Source organism: Penicillium manginii (genome assembly GCF_028828005.1).
Source record: "Penicillium manginii strain IBT 31320 chromosome Unknown utg000006l:1.0-4164085.0:1.0-4166146.0, whole genome shotgun sequence".
NCBI classification, from domain to species: Eukaryota; Fungi; Ascomycota; class Eurotiomycetes; order Eurotiales; family Aspergillaceae; genus Penicillium; species Penicillium manginii.
In genome coordinates this window covers 343,380-359,379 of record NW_026643107.1, presented here as the reverse complement: position 1 = coordinate 359,379, position 16,000 = coordinate 343,380, and the positions used below count along the sequence as shown (strand labels likewise).

At 49.3% G+C, this 16,000-nt stretch overlaps 7 protein-coding genes across 7 annotated transcripts; 3 read left to right on the top strand and 4 right to left on the bottom strand.

Annotated features, from left to right (window-relative positions):
- Positions 1–106: 106 nt before the first annotated feature.
- N7533_008546 (uncharacterized protein) lies at positions 107–874 on the top strand (the record flags this gene model as incomplete). Its single annotated transcript, XM_057105196.1, has 1 exon — positions 107–874. The coding sequence occupies one exon, from the start codon at positions 107–109 to the stop codon at positions 872–874; it is 768 nt and encodes a 255-aa protein (XP_056956645.1).
- Positions 875–5,617: 4,743 nt separating this feature from the next.
- N7533_008545 (uncharacterized protein) lies at positions 5,618–8,104 on the top strand (the record flags this gene model as incomplete). The annotated part of the gene is made up of 3 exons (XM_057105195.1): positions 5,618–6,092; positions 6,250–6,491; positions 6,521–8,104. 3 exons carry the CDS (start codon positions 5,618–5,620, stop codon positions 8,102–8,104), a joined length of 2,301 nt encoding a protein of 766 aa, XP_056956644.1.
- A 721-nt stretch (positions 8,105–8,825) lies between these two features.
- Positions 8,826–10,160, bottom strand: N7533_008544 (uncharacterized protein; the record flags this gene model as incomplete). Its single annotated transcript, XM_057105194.1, has 1 exon — positions 8,826–10,160. One exon carries the CDS (start codon positions 10,158–10,160, stop codon positions 8,826–8,828), a length of 1,335 nt encoding a protein of 444 aa, XP_056956643.1.
- A 1,153-nt stretch (positions 10,161–11,313) lies between these two features.
- Positions 11,314–11,736, top strand: N7533_008543 (uncharacterized protein; the record flags this gene model as incomplete). The annotated part of the gene is made up of 1 exon (XM_057105193.1): positions 11,314–11,736. One exon carries the CDS (start codon positions 11,314–11,316, stop codon positions 11,734–11,736), a length of 423 nt encoding a protein of 140 aa, XP_056956642.1.
- Positions 11,737–11,901: 165 nt separating this feature from the next.
- On the bottom strand, positions 11,902–12,642 carry N7533_008542 (MARVEL domain-containing protein; the record flags this gene model as incomplete). The annotated part of the gene is made up of 1 exon (XM_057105192.1): positions 11,902–12,642. One exon carries the CDS (start codon positions 12,640–12,642, stop codon positions 11,902–11,904), a length of 741 nt encoding a protein of 246 aa, XP_056956641.1.
- Positions 12,643–13,069: 427 nt separating this feature from the next.
- Positions 13,070–13,285, bottom strand: N7533_008541 (uncharacterized protein; the record flags this gene model as incomplete). Its single annotated transcript, XM_057105191.1, has 1 exon — positions 13,070–13,285. One exon carries the CDS (start codon positions 13,283–13,285, stop codon positions 13,070–13,072), a length of 216 nt encoding a protein of 71 aa, XP_056956640.1.
- Positions 13,286–13,731: 446 nt separating this feature from the next.
- N7533_008540 (flavin-containing monooxygenase) lies at positions 13,732–15,500 on the bottom strand (the record flags this gene model as incomplete). Its single annotated transcript, XM_057105190.1, has 3 exons — positions 13,732–14,739; positions 14,794–15,194; positions 15,248–15,500. The coding sequence occupies 3 exons, from the start codon at positions 15,498–15,500 to the stop codon at positions 13,732–13,734; spliced, it is 1,662 nt and encodes a 553-aa protein (XP_056956639.1).
- Between the last annotated feature and the right edge of the window lie 500 nt (positions 15,501–16,000).

The window sequence follows — 16,000 nt, the reverse complement described above, 5'->3', positions numbered from 1 at the left end:
ATCTCAGTCATTCATCCCCTCTCACCAAAGCAGAAGTAGACGAAAGACAATGTTGAAAAGAATACGGGCTAATACTCACCAGTCTCGATTCTCATCTACCCTCACGATGCGTTACACATACACATTTCCCGCCCTTTTCGCGGCAGCAGTCATCGCCGCCCCTCTCGAGAACGCGAAGCGCAGCGACGAGAGCCTGATTGGCACCAATGGATATGGATATGAATACTACGAGGACGGCCATCTGGTTGACCTCGGTGATGTCGGTCTCTTGAAGCGCGATGATGAGAGCCTGATCGGTGGCGCTAGTATTGGCGGTATCTTGAAGCGTTCAGAGGAAGACCCCATTGATGACTATGGTGATTACGCCGAAGATGTTGCTGGTTACGAGGACGACGTGCTCGGTCTCTTGAAGCGCGATGACGAGATTCTGGGTGGTCTTCTCGGCGGTGGAAGTAGCAGTGGGGGTGGGAGTCTTCTATTGAAGCGCGATGATGAGAGTCTGATTGGTAGTGATGGTGATCACTACTACTATGATGATGGACACCTGGTTGATGTCGGTGATGTCGGTCTGCTGAAACGCAATGATGAAGTGCTCATTGGTAACGATGGATATCACGATGATGGAGACCTTGCTGGCCTTGGCGATGTCGGACTCCTCGATGATTCTGAGGATCTTGATCGGGCCGGTGATGCTGGTGTCAAGAACAAGCGTGAGGAGGAGCTTCTTTCAACTGATCTGATTGGCTTTGCCAACATCTTGAAGGCTCGCTCTGAGGACCTCGGTATTGATGAGACAAATGTCATTACTGGTGCTGGTGTGGCAGATGACGCTCAGATCGCGACGCCTATCCTTGCTGTTGCCAATCCTCTGTAAGATTGTGCATGCTAAAAGTTGATTGCCCATGTACATCTCTGGGAGATTATTCGGGGAGCTTGTGCATGATTTCAACTTCCGGATAACTACTACTATTCTACCTGAATATGTATGTTCAAGAAATGCAGTGCGACACCGGGCGATTTGAAACTTGAAGGGAAATGTTCTTATTCAAGTTTCTCCATTTCCTTTCCCCCTTTGTTTTCTTATGGCTGGCGTTTGGGAGGACTTAATTAGTACTTAATGTAATACGTTAATCTTAATTGATAGGGGTTTCCCCTATATCTGTTAGACCTATCTATATGCCCAAGTTTGACATCTTACAAACCAATTAAACACTAGACTGTATTCGAATAATACCACACATGCGAGTTCTCACGAGAGAGCACGAGGGTACAGAGTACTGCATACAACAAAGAAACTTTGAAATAGATTAATCGTTCACGAGAGAGATGGGATAAACATGTGCAATCTCCTTTGTATGCTCCTTATACCCCGTACATACTAAATCCCACATGACCGATTCCGACCCAACCATCGATGCAGATCTCCCACCAGACTGGGTATGGGGAGCAGACTAGTCGCTAATGGCAATGGGACCATTGTCGCTCCAGCTCCAGCGATTTTCAACTAGCGGCCACGATGGCGGCCACGGCGGGACTCGACCAGTCCTATTTTAGTGGGTAGCCCGTTGCCCGTTGATTACCCGTCATTATTGCCCTTCGTCCTGTGAATTGCTTTTTTTTTCTCTCTTTTTCATTCTCTTATTCGGGGCGGCGTGCCCTTTCTCCCTTTCACTGATGCCTAACACCCACAAGTGGATGTCCAGGTCGGTTAAAAAAAGAAAGGTGGGAAAAAAAGGACGCGCAGCTTGCGCTCCCTTATTAGCCCTAAGCTTTTGACACAGGCTACGCGCGGAAAGGGGAATACGCATAGCTGTCAGTGGGTAATTTAGTCTAGTCCAGTCCCAGTCTCAGTTCCCAGTCCCATTTCGAGTCCCACTGGGGCCAACGGTTCTAGGGTTGCACTCGTCACGCTGACAGTGCCATTGACGTTGACTGACCGAGACTAAGACTGACACCGAGCCTAAGACAACCTCGGGAGGCGTTACCGCGTACAGTAATCCGTAAGTGGAAAGCAAGCAAGGCAAGTAAGCAAAAACAATGACGCCAGAGGATGAGCACGAAAGAAGCGCCAAAAACAAACCATAATATCCGTAGGGATCAAAGCTCTGGGGCTCAGCAGATTACGCTGTGCGATCGATGGGGTACCACCTGGGCATTGTGTGTGTCTGGGCCGGTGTTCGTGAGGCCGATCGCAACCAGATGTGTGCAAAAGGAATTGGGAGTGGTTCGGTTCGGTTCGATGGTTCGAGCGGGTTTGGTAAATTAATTGAACCAGTGTGTGCGCGGGCCCGGGGGGGGGGGAAGGGAGCGAGAAGGAGAGCTCTCTCTCTTCTGTTGCTCCGCGTTGTAATTGGGAATTGGAGACACGGTTGCAATCTCCTGGTTCGATTAGACTTGATCCAACTCAAGCTGATTCAATTCAATTGGATTCCATTCGGCTTGGATGGAGCTTCGATTGGAGTGAGAAGCTGCGTTGGCTTGGCGAACGGGGCGCTGCCAGAACCAAAACTACAACCAACATCTCTTCCTAGGTTATGTTTGGTAGGCTAGGATCCCTAGACTAGATGTTCGTACTCCGTGCAGGGGGCGGCACGGAACAGAACAAGCTATTGAAGGAACATGGATTCATGCGTATTGCTCCCGCATGGGCCGTTTCGGTTCGCGTCAGGGGTTGCATGGGATGGGATGCTGCCCCTGATTATCAGGTACCGCGATAAGTTGATGCGCTGGGGACTGCCCCTTGGGACCCGAGGGGAAAGGGGCGGTTGAGATAGGTATTTCCCCCTCCCTGATAATCGAGGTCGTGGTCGTGGCCGTGGTTGTGGCTGTGAGCAACGGGAACTCTTGCATAGGATGCGGAATCCGTCCGGGGCGGCCCATGGTGCTTCAAGCGGCTTGCTGGCTGCAATTGACTTGGCCCCCATGGGGGAGGTTGGTTATTCCCGATGAAAGATTGGAGGGGCAATTTTCCCGAATCCTTCAGCTAAGTGGTTGCATCATCACAAGGAAGCTGCAGAATATTGAGTTATACGGAGTGCGTAGTATGTATACGGACGGGCCTGGGGCTGGAGACTGGAGATTTCACAGGTGAGGCTGTGGTCTCTGGCCTCTCAGGGCAACTCAACTCACACGGCCTGCAGTTTCCACGGCCTGCACCTACGGCATGTGGACAAGACACGGCCGAGCATTTCTGGACCAGCCATGACGATGTGTAGTGGAGTTGTTACGGAGTTTCTCAAAAAAAGTTCAGGTCTTTTGCGATCCAGAACTGCGATCGGCCAGAGTCCACTCTGGTTCACGCTTGTGGACTGGAGGATAGATCGTCAGGAGTCCGCATTTTGAAGATTACGGTGGATATCGGAGTGATACCAAACGGGTGCGGGATTCATGATGGGGTCCCTCCGGGCTCCGGAGGGGTGGTTGGGTTGGGCAGAGATGTGGCATGGAAATGGATGATGATCCCTCGTGTGTGTATGTGCTGTGAACCATGGTGTTTGTGCTATGTATTTTTTTCCCTTGCCCTTTTCCCTCGTGCTGATCGGTGATAGAGTTTCCGATGAGACGCTGGCGTCTTCCGGCATGCATTGAGTTTGAAGATTCTCCGTTTCTTTTTCTTTTTTCTTTCCATTGGGGTTCTTCGCCCTTGTTTTTGAAACTTAGCTGCAACTTACAGGCGGATCCACCGCGGCTTTTCTGCTTCCTGCAGCAGGTCTTGCCTTGGATGGCCCGGCTGGTCCTACATTTGCACCGCTGTTTGGTGCTGTGGTGCTGCTGCGCCAGTGTTCTCGGGTGTCTGCCGGAAGGCTCCTCCCCACTGTATCTTACTGATCATATACCGAAGCTAGCAAGTAAAATCCATGGCTCCCCAATTCCCCCAAGCCCTCCGGGAGGGGCGTCAAGTGAGGGGTCAAGCCCTAAACTCAAGGACGCACGATAGAGACGGGAGAGATTGGCCCGGGGACCATGGAACAGGAACCCAAGCAGCAGGGGTAAAAAAAAAAAACACCAACCAAACCCAACAGAATCCCTAAAAAAAAATATGGGTAACTATTAACCCCTGTTCCCTGCGAGCGAGAGCGAGAATCGTTCACGCAAACCTCCGTTGCGGTGGATTCCGGTGGATGATTCCGGATGGAACAACCGGAAGAAACTGGCGCAGGATGGTCCGTACTGGGGGAGCACCAGGAAGACACGGCCGACTCCGTGTGAATTGAATCGAATCAGAAGGTTGGAGTTTTGATGTGCTTAAGATTTAGTGTTAGTGTTCGGGTCCAAAAAAAAGCGTCAAATTTGGCATGAGATAGTACAGTACGGAATAGTGCCAGAGCCTAGTAAAAGCCCGTCAGATCAAAATTAATTGCCTAGGCTCTATCAGATAAATTTAGGAAGTGCCGAGCACATGTCCCATCGGATGGCTTAGTCTAACAGTCGCCTAGTCGATTAATTACAGTGCGATCAGCTCCACACGATCGCAAAGCCCTACGCACCATTCCCAGAGAGGGGGGGAGGGGGGTAGAATTGATTAATACCGACGAAAACCGTTGGAAGCCCGAGGCTGCGCTAGTGACGCGGGGAAATTCTCAAAATCGCGTGCCTCAGGAATTTTCCATCCTCGGGCGAATCGGGGAGATGCGAGGCGTGAGACTTGCACCTGCACCTACACCTGCGGGGACATGCGCATTCCATCCCTCGGAAGTATGTGAGGGCGATGCTGCGGTGTGACTGTAGATGTACAATCAGAAGCAAAGACAAGCAGAAGCAAAGGGAGAATCAAATAAGATAAAATAATGCGATGCAATAAACCTTGGAGATAACTATAATAATGCCATGTCGTGAACCATGAACCATAAAGGGTAATGGATACTAGTACGGAGGGATTAAGAGATAAAAAATAGATTACATTATAGAATAAAATTGAGAATATCCATACCTAGGTACTCCGTACTTAAGGTAGGTAAAGTAAAGTAAAATAAAATAAAATAAAATAAAATAGATCCAGTTATGATACAATACGGACATGCTGATACCTTCCTGGAACAGTTAGGTCGGCTCCATCACGTTCAGAGCGCACTAGGACAATCCTTGGTTTCGGCTCCGTGTTGCTGGGACGAGAAGAGGACAGAGTAGAATAAGTGGATAGGTATTACTGGTAGACATAGACATAGGATAGGATAGATGCATAGAATTGATCCATGGTATAGACCTGTAGATATTGAAGCAAACTCAACACAGGACAGTAGCAAATAGCAAATAAGATAGCAAATAAAATAGCAAATAAATCAAAATAAATAAATAGGATACTCTTAAAACTGAACCGAATCCCCAAAATAACCATATGTACGTATCTGTGCAACACCCCTGAGTCCACCGGTATAATACACGACCCACACTGCATCTGCCATACAACATCAATACGATACACTCCACCACTGGCAGTACTTACAGTATCCTCTTCCATTCTACTCCGTACTCTTCTTCTAAATATGTCCTCATTCTCTAACATCTAACCTCCAACCTCCAACCTCTAACCCTCGTTTCGCGCTTATTCCTCCTACCATGAAACACCCCCAATCGCTATAGTTACTAGCCTCATTATTTGGGGCGTTTTCGCTTCAAAATGTTTCCCCAGGCCTCCCCGGCTTGGGACGACGAAGGTCACAGTGATCCTCCGTCCACTCGCTCCTCCAACGATCCTCCTGAGCATATGGCTCACATTCGTTCTCGTTCTACGGCCCACGCTCATTCTCCGAAGCGTTTATCAGTCTTCAGTGGCCGCTCCAGAAGCAACACAACTACCTCTACTTCCTCGCGTCTTTCCCCCGGTTCCTCTATGACTTCAGTCGATAGCTCAGTGCCCTCTCAGGACGAACGCACTTCTTCCTCTTTGGGCATGCGCGAGAAGCCAGACCGCTCTTCTCGATCATTTCTCGCTCGCGGGAGCCGCATTCTTCGCCGTCAAGGTAGCAAGATCAATATCGTCGCCACGCTGGACGAGGAAGACGAGATGGATAAGTCCTCCCGAGCAGATGGAACTGGCAATGGAAATGCCAATGGTGGTATGTTTGGACGTCGTGCCAGACATCAGGAGAACCGTAAGTTTTATTTCTTCCAAGTTGAATATCCTCGTGGCCCCCTGGGTGTTGAGGGTGGTCCGTGAACCCGTGACCTCGTGGGCGGGAAGCATCTTGCATTGTTGTGATGCAAACACCAACGCAACCTTAGCAACCAACTTGCTAACTTCACTCTTAGAGGACCGCCTGAAAAGCATCATTTCCGACCCCTTCGATTTCCATCATCTCACCCATACTAGCCCCGCACAATTCCAATCCATCGACCAGACCCGCGAAAATGATCTTGTCACCGAGTTCTCCGTCATTCGCGCCTCTCAGCGACCTGAGGCCGTCTTGAAAGGCATTCGCGCCGACGACATTCACTTCCAAAATTTCTCCGCTGATGATCTGCCATTGCGGGCTCTTGGTACCGCGACCACCGTGGATGAGTCTATACCGAGCCCCCCCAGGTTCGCCCGTCGCCGGGGGGTTCGAGCCCCAAGGGTCATACTCGACAGGGATCTCGTGCCCATGAGAACTTCTCGCGACCTGTGTCGAGATATCCTCGTTCTTGCCCCACCACCCCACCACCTCCAATGGCCCCCGAGGTTCCCCTCGAAGGGGAGCCTGCGCCTCGTGCCATTGACGAGATCCTCGGACTTTCGTCGCAAAAGACGTACCCTGAATATATTGAATCAAGCTCGGCGACACAGCGCCGCTTCAGCGCCGATCCAGCCGAGACCATGACAATGCGAACCGGGACCTCCTCTATGAGCAGCCATAGCCACTATGATTTGGAAGATGTGCCAGAAGAGGAGGAAGCCACTCGCATGTGGGACAGCCCCCCAGCGAGTATTGGATATGGTCGCTCTCGTTCGACCTCTCAAGTTAGCCCGGGCACTATCGTGGAGCCCTCTGGTGTCCCCGTTCCCAAGGGACCTCCCAATGGCCTGTCAATCTTTGTGGCCGAGCAGCTCTCGAGGAAATTCTCCGAAGCGTTGGGCTCACCAACCCTGCCACAAAACATGCCTAATGCCTCGCCCAAGGAAGAAGCCGAATTTGACGCAACACCTCCGTCAGTTCACAGTGTGCGTCAGTTTTCTGTCGAAGACGAGCTATATGATTCATGGGATGCAGACATCGACTACTGCTACGAGCATGCGGCCGAGTCCACCTCCAACTTTGACTGGTCGCGCACTTCTCTGGATGAGCAGCGGCCCCAAATCGGAATTGCCTGCAGTGACGAGAGTTGGGGTCTTTCTGCGCCCAAGCAGCGACACCTGCAGCCCAGTCCACTGAGCACCTCCACCCTCCCCACACCAGACCTGGACCCCAGTCCAGCTCGGTCGACAGCAGCCCACTCGGCAGCCACGCCATCTACAACCGACTACGAACGGGATTTTGTGGTGCGCAGCGCGGGGGACTACTTCCAACCTGTCAGTTCGTCGATCCTGCCATCTGCACTGGGCAAGCAGATCAACCAGGAGACACTGTACGAGGAGTACCTGACCACTGATGCCGAGTCCGACCGGCATTACCCCTTCGTTGCGCAGGGCATGATGTCCGAGAACAACCCGGTCTCCCCTCGTAGCAGCTTTTCCCCCATCAGCAAGTGCAACTCGCAAGAAAGCTTGATGCTCTCACGCGCCGCTTCCATCGCCCGGAAACACCGCTCCTCTGTCTCAACGGCGAGCGTCCCCGAGCTGATCTACAGCCTCTCCAACAGCCGTGAGCTCATGCCAACAGACCGTCTGACAGCTGCCGAGGCCCTGGCTGCAGGCTCAATCAGCCGCCCGCCTTCTTCCTCTCAGCACCGCCAGACCAAGAGTCTTGAGACATCCTTCATGTTCCAGCGCTGTGGTAGCAGCACCAGCCTGGTCAGTGCAGACTCAGCAACCGCCCCTTCTACTCTCATCCATGACCGTGCCAAGTCCGTCTCCGAAGTAGACTCGCGTCACAAGGCCGAACCGCCTCTTCCTCCTCTCCCGCCCATGAACCCTAACCGGAAAAAGTCCCGGAACCCTTCTTACTCTCTCTTCCCCACCGCTGCATAAGCGTCGCTTTCTCTTTCTCTCCCTCTCACTCTCACTCTCACTCTCTATACCACCATGACCCACACTCATCCTCACATCCTTTTAACATCTGGTTTTGATATAAACCGCCATCTCCTTGTCTGCAATACCTCTCTCGCTGTCTCCATTTCCTCGCTTGTTTCGTTCCAAGGAAGACGAAATATGTTTTGCATATAGGATCTTCTGGTGTCTTTCGCTCGGATAGAATTTCTTTGTCTCTTTTCTTGTTGTCTCACCGTGTCAACCGTTTTGTCATTTTTTATATGAGTCACGACCTGTTTCTTTTACCCCATCTCTCTGTTTTCACTGTGTCCAGATGTTTATCATTGTCTTTTATGTTTTCTTTTTGGTTATTTGGATTGGATCGGATTGGATCGGATCGGCCTCTTTTGACATGTTCAATCGTTTTTCATGCATTTCTCAGCGATTGGGTTGGTGTCTGGAGGGAACTTTGGAAAATGAAAAAGTATAGGTTTGGATCCTCGCTTGGATTGAATGGGTTCCGGGCGGTCGCGTGGGTTTTCCTAAGGGTTTGTCTGGTTAGACTGGGTTGAATCGTTAGGAATCATTCGCAATATACTTTATTTTTCTTGACTCTGGTCCCGTTTCTACATGGGCATGTTCTATATCTTCTGCTCTGCGTTTTGTTCTACATTCTATAATTTCTCAAGTATGCGATCATCTATCATGCCCTGGCGACGCACTAAACTTGAATCTTCTTAATATCATCCTCCAACCAATTCCTCCACCCCTGATCGGCCAGAATAGACCTCACCCTTGCTTCAAGCCACTTCGTATTGCCCCAAAACCCCCAAGACGCCTGGAACCGGCACCAATCCACCAAGGCAGTCTCCCAATGCCTCACAAGCAAGTCCCAATCATAAAATCCTTCGCCTTTACCCCGCAACAATGACGCACGATATCGCTCTAGCAGGATCTTCTCACCGGCACACATATCCAAGGAATCAGGTAGATCTCGATAGTCCCCGGACCGCGACTCTCCACCCAAAAGCATGTCCACCGGCACAGAACAAGTAAACAACTTCGCCAGATCGCAAACCCCAAGCCCAAGACCCACATACTGGAAATCAAAAAAGGCCACATCGTCCCCGGACTCCGACGTGAAAAGATTCTCAGACTTCACGTCGCCGTGGATAAGCGACTCCATTGCCCGGCCCCGCGGAGCCAGACACAAGGCTGCCAATTCGGCCGTTGATGACGGACCTGACGATGCGAATGGACTGCAGAACGCCGCCGACCATTCGGAAGAATCGTCTTCGACCAGCGAGTCGTATTCCTTCCGCCTTGTCGCGAGATATGTGTATCCACCATTGAGCCATACATTGGCATGGCTTTGACTTGCGCCTTCAAGTTCAAGTTTCTCAGCCCCACGGCGAGAATACTCCTCCAACGGCGGAAGAATATACTGTCCCTCCCGCACAGAAACCAGTCCCAACCCCCAAGACCGCGCATGAAAAGAAGCCAACCACGCCAACGAGCCGAAGACCTGAGCAGAAGACAGAACACCCCTCTTCTCCCCGGAAACGGGATACATAGCCCGCAAATCAGCCATGAGAATCGCCATACAGCCACTCAGTTGGTCCGAGTCATCATCGGGATCATCCGAGTCGGACCCAGACGTCGAGGCAAGACACTTCGCAACGCCCAACCCGTCCAGTCTAGGAACAATATGCCCGTAAAAGAACTGCTCAACCTCGTAGCTAAACATTTTGCGCAGGTGGCCTTCGTCGGGCCTTCCTCTTCCTGCTGCCGAACTTGACCCTTTCGGCGCAGAGATCAGTTTGAGAATTAATTGGAACGAGTCTCCTGCTTTGGCGCTTGATTTGGAATTTGCTTTTGAGTGGCATAGTGAGTGTAAATGCGTTGCTGCTGCGTCACTGTTCGCTCGCGCGGTCACACTGCATATCTGACCGTAGCCGGCCCAGAGTCGTTGGATTGTTTTGCAGGAGATCAGGGTGCTGTCGTGTTGGGATAGAAGGATGCTGGCGACCCGCGCTGGGTCGTGGGGGATTGTCATTATAATGTAATGGTGGTGGGGTTCAAGTTCTTTTTGGGGGAAGACTTTTAATGCGATGTCATGTGGTTTGGTGGAGAGAATCCACTGTATTATTGTGTCCCTTTATCTGCCTTTTTAATTTTTGTCCTGCGGTGTCGAGAGCCACGCGAGGATTGGATTGGAGATATTGGATGAGGGATGTTGAGTGGGACTGTTCTGATAGGTTGGAATGCTTCATCCGATATAGTCACGTGATATGGGTTTAAGAGAAGTTTAAGGAACTGGGGATTTCCGTGTGGATCCATGGATGTGGGTGTGAAGAGAAATGAGATCCATTATGCCATATTAATTCTAATTTTTCATTCAGTTGCTTAGGCATGTAGTACTATGAGGACTCGGAGATTATGAAATGCCTTGTACTATACTAGTACCTGGGTATTGCTCCGAGTCCCGCATCTATTCCGAGAAAGTTTAATCGATCTAGCCAAAAACCTTGGGGAATATGCTTTTTTCAAAAAGTTCTTTGCGAACCAAGTGCGAAACTCTATCTATGTAGAGATAACGATATACTTTGCACCAGCTTCGGGGAAATTCTTCTGGGGCGGAAAAAGATAAAGTGGAACTCGGGGAGAACAGGAACGCCACCCGATCTCTTAACCGGCCCGACATCAATTTCAACATGGATCGAATATTTCGCATCTACGTTCTCCATATAATCATTTCAACTGGTATAATAGTGTCTAAAACACGATAAAAAACAACTGAAGGGATTTCGACACTTTGGCGATCCCGTACGAGTTATACCGGCTCATAGAATGCCGTCCTATTGCCCGGTGATAATCCAGTCAAGGTAATCAATTATTTGAACCTTCTTCGACCAAGCAAGCTTGAACCATAATGAGTGGTGATCAATATCCCGTTACGGGACAGGAACTGTCACCTACAAAGATGGCAGTCCAATCATCTGCCGGAGGAAAGGTCCCTGTCGAGAAAGACGCAGTCTCTCGAAATGAATCAAATGCCAGAGAAGAACCCAATGCTTCCCAAACATCCGCTTCGTCTTCCGGTACTTCTTTGCTCGCTACATTATGGTCCCCTTTCAGTTCATTATTGAAGGGTACGCCAGACCAGAATGAGAATCAAATGCCCGCTACCGACCAGAAACCAGATCAAAATGGGCAAATCTCGGAAAATCAAAGTCCAGAGGTACCACTTGTTGATACTTCCGAAGGGAATACGATGGCGAAAAAGGCAGCCAAAACCGGTAACAAAGATGCGAAAAAAGCAATTCGGGCTGCAACTCCCCCCGGAGGAAAAGACAGCTCCACTGGAGGCATACTACGCGCCAAATGAAGTGCCACTGTTCAAGAAACTTCAAAAGAAGCGACTATCAGGAACCCGCACGAAACAACTCCTCCGTGCCGCGTCGCGCGCTCATGACGATCCTCCACCCCCGCCGGAGCTGGGAACTTGCTGCGGAAGCTCCTGCGACCCGTGCGTGAATGATATATGGAAGGAAGAGAGGGACGTCTGGAGAGAAAGGTGGGGCGATAGAGCAGTGGAGGGAGATGGAAAGAGGAAAGAATTAGAGTGGTAACTCATTCCATTCTTTTAGACTCGGTCTATGTGCCTGTATTTGTCATGGCGAGGAAAGTCTTAAAAAGACGTTGTACATATTACCTTGCAGATAGAAATAGAGACATTATATTGAATCATGATGGTGAACGAACATAATATGAGACCCAAAAGATCATATTCCCCCTTAGGTCTTCACTGAATCCCCCTTTGCTCTCGAATCTGGCAAATCCGCGAACAATTTCGAGTTTTTCATATCATCTGGACTCTTAGAAATCTCCCTCAAAGCCTTCTTCTCATCCCGTGCAGTCGAGTCCTCCGGGCCGTGAATCTTGCTATCCACACCTGTTTTCTCCGAAACAACAATTCCCGTTTCAATCTCTTCCTCGCGCAGTCTTTGCAAAGCTTGTTCCTGTTCCTGCTCATTCTTATCCGTTCGCCGCGTGACCTTACGCGTACGAATGCACCACGCAACACCAAGAACAGTCGTCAAAAGCCACAAAAGCATATTGATGAAACCAATCCACACTGCCGCCCGCATCCGAGTAACCGATTGAGTAACCTGAACGTACGGCTGCTGGATATCCGAATCATGGCGCATGTAAATATTTCCAAATACACCCACTTGCGCCATCCAAAGAATGAACAACACAGTATCCCAGGTTACCCATGCCACATGGACAATAGTCACAAAGCAATGCACGGCGCAGGTTATGGCAGAAAAGACCACGACAAGCTCAGCGTATATCCACTCAGTTTGGCCATGTTGATTGGTTTTGCTTGCGTGTGCTAGATCCACGCCGTATAGAGCGGCGATAACGATGGCGAAGACGAATTGGAGGGTGCGTAGGGTAGCGCGGGTGAATACACCAAAGGGGCCTTTTCGGTGCCAGTATTGTTCGATTGCTTGGTATTTTCTTTTCGCCATGATTTCGGCGTGGAGTGGTAGGTGGAAGGATGGGTACGGAGCAGAGTGGGAAAATGTCTACTCATTGAAGCTTGGGTTTAAGCTTATATTTAAGTGCTAGTGGCCGGTAGTGAAATATTTAAAGATAGAAATTTATTCCAGGAATAGAAACAATACCGGAGTTTGCCCGTTGGAGATCCATGATTCTTGCTACGAGTACGATGAAATTTCCTAAAAGGGAAATCTTGCGCGTATTCGTACCCGAGGTATGAATGGATGGCCAATGAGCATGCGGCAACGCTTAAAATCGAATGAATCTAAGCACACAAGAGTGCGAGAAACAATGGCTCAAAAATTGAGACGTAGCTCGTGTATTGTTTATCCATGGATGTACATAGTTAACTTCCAGCTTCGATCAGTCATTTCAGGGCAAGATCGCCCACATCAGTCATTCTTTCCCACTCTTTTCATGAAATTCCATCGCATTCGTTTTGTTGCCCCACCTGTTCAAGAAGAATGATACATAATCTTCATCGGCACCCATACGCCAGCATATACCGTATGGGTGTTCGTCCGGGAACATGAAATAAGGAGGCGGGGCTGCTCCATAGTATTGGGCGACCAGCTCTGCAACTTTCTCCTTGGAGCCTGTCGATTTTTCCATTTTGGTTGTCGCTGGGTGTGATTTAGTTTGTGTCTTATGACCGAGGGCAAACAGACATCTGATGATATAGCAGTCAGCTTGCTGTTTTGATAGTGACTGAAGTTTCCTGGTTGGCTATCTCTTTTGAGTTCTTGTATTTCTAGAAAGGATATACTTCAAGCTTGAAGACTCAAAAGCAGGTCCTTGGAGATAGTTTCCAAGGTTTGAGATCAATTTAGATATGCTGTACTACTACTATATTACGTGATGCACTAGTCGTACTTGATATATAGTATCTGTTGATATTAAAGTTGTTTAATTTCATGCCCACCTGGGCAGGTAATTGAGCTGCACTGCCCAGGTGGTAAAATCCAATTCTGTACTACTTAATCTATCCATTGTTTGACTGATGTAGTAGCCATGATCCTTTAAAATATGACATCTCGAGGCAGAGTTCCAAGGTTTTATCAGAAAAAACTCCCCATCTGTCTAGAAAAACCATCTAAAGCCCAGGACCACGTATCGTGGACGAACTTACTTCCATCCTGCGCACCGATAGATATGTACCCCGTAGCCACAACAGCAACAAGACAACCTAGTACGAGATATCTTTTCACAGATCTCTTCTCACTTTTGCGTAGTCTGAAGTCAGACCATCGAGGGAAAATAGTGCGAAGCCAATATTTGTACATTGGATCAGGGTAGATGAAAGTATTCTTCTTGCTCACCGGGTTCATCCACCAGCTTTGACAACCACTGTTAAAGACCAGATGTTGCAGCTTTTCATGAACCCAAGAGAGGTCGCGCTTCTGTGCTTCGTGTTTGACCATAATTGAGTCAGTGTTGCCTTTGAGCACGGGGCGCAACAGACGGCACGAGTAGTTGATTTGACACTCGGAGTGGAATATCACAGAGTGTTGTCCACTCGCGGCGTTAGGCCCATAGAGAATGAAAAAGTTGGGAAAGTCAGATACGACAGTTCCTTTATAGGCTTCAGCTCCCCCTGCTGCGTCCCACACATCATGAATATCCTTTCCATCAACACCTTTGATTTTCATGGGGAACAACCACTTCTGCGTTTGGAATCCAGTGGCGTAGATAATCGCATCTGCGGGGAGCTTTTCTCCTCTATTTGTCTCCACATAGCCTGGGCCAATTTTGACAATTGCATCCTTAGTGAGCTGCATTTGTGGAGAGTGCAGGCATTTCAGATAGGTGGCAGTGTTGACTCGACGCTTGCAGCCGGGTTCGTAATCTGGCTTGAGGATTTCCCGGTACCTAGCTGGGGCCTCCTCTTCGATGTAAGAATAGGTAGCCTCCCTAATCTTTTGTCGCATAGCTGCACCATTGCTGTCCATGTAGAACGAGAAGAAAATGCTTTCAAGCTGCCAGGCCAAGACAAAACGGTAGAGGCGCGCGGCTAGCGGTACATACTTCAATGTGAGCTTGAACGCTTCTGAGTATGTAGGATTTCCCTGCAGCATATTGTTAGAATAATGATGGTGACCAACATTTAGAATATAACTTACCCGCTTTGTCCACCAGTGAGAGCTCCGAGCATGCTGGGTAACCCTTCCCTTGGGTCCAACTGATTTTACAAGCTCGGGAACAAACTGTGTAGCTGACGCGCCATTTCCCACGACGGTGATTCTCTTCCCACTGGGCTTGAAATTGCCATCCCACTCAGCGCTGTGGAATGTCTCCCCTTGGAAAGAATCGGCGCCTTCAATCGAAGGAACCGATGGGCGATCAAGGGTCCCGATTGCACTAACGACAACAGGAGCCGTGCGTTTGAAGGTCTCACCAGAGTTGGTGTCTTGAAAAGTGACGACCCACAGAGAGCGTGTATCGTCCCATGTCATATCAATACACATGGCATTGAAGCGACAATGCGGTAGAATGTTGAATTTTTCTGCAACAGAAAAGAAATCTGAATCCTCATTAGCGATACAATTCATCTTCGGTGATGGGTAATGTCCTCACAAGCGTGGAGCTCATCTCTACCCGGGTACATGGTAGTCCAGTCATGCTTCAACGCAAAACTATACGAGTAGAAGTGACTCGGGATATCACACGCACAAGCAGGATAGCGATTGTGCCACCAAGTCCCTCCGATATTGTCCGATTTTTCATAGATAGTGAAGTTATTGTGTCCAAGGAGACGTTTCAACTGAACTGCCATTCCAAGACCAGAAACGCCCCCTCCGATGATGATAACTTCTTTCGATCGATCCATAATAGCGACTTGAATATCCCTAGAGTTCAAGAATAATTCCAATGACTGGTCGAATCACCTGTATGCTCTCACTGGTTTCAAATTTGTGCGCGGGATGAACGAGGTATTTAAGTCCATATTGTTCTTCATACGTATGAAGTGAATGCAGTACAGTGCGGTTAAAACTTCCACTTATTTTCTTCTATTTGCTATTTGCCTCATTACCCCCGATTCCTGAGTGTGGTATCACTAGATGAAGTGTCATCTCTACTGATAAACTATAACCTTTCGGTTCACATTCTAGCTGAGTGAACTGAGGTGCAATCTGAAAGTGGCAAAACTGGGACCCACATCGTCAATTAAGATACGGCGCTTGCGCTTGCACTTGCACCCCAGCAGACTCGGTTGCCCCGCTTGTAATTTTGAAATCAATCGAATTGATTTCTGGCGTACCAAAGGAGGCAGGGCCTGGGACAATCATGGGGTGCGATGTAGGATCCACACTGTGACCCGTCGGATAT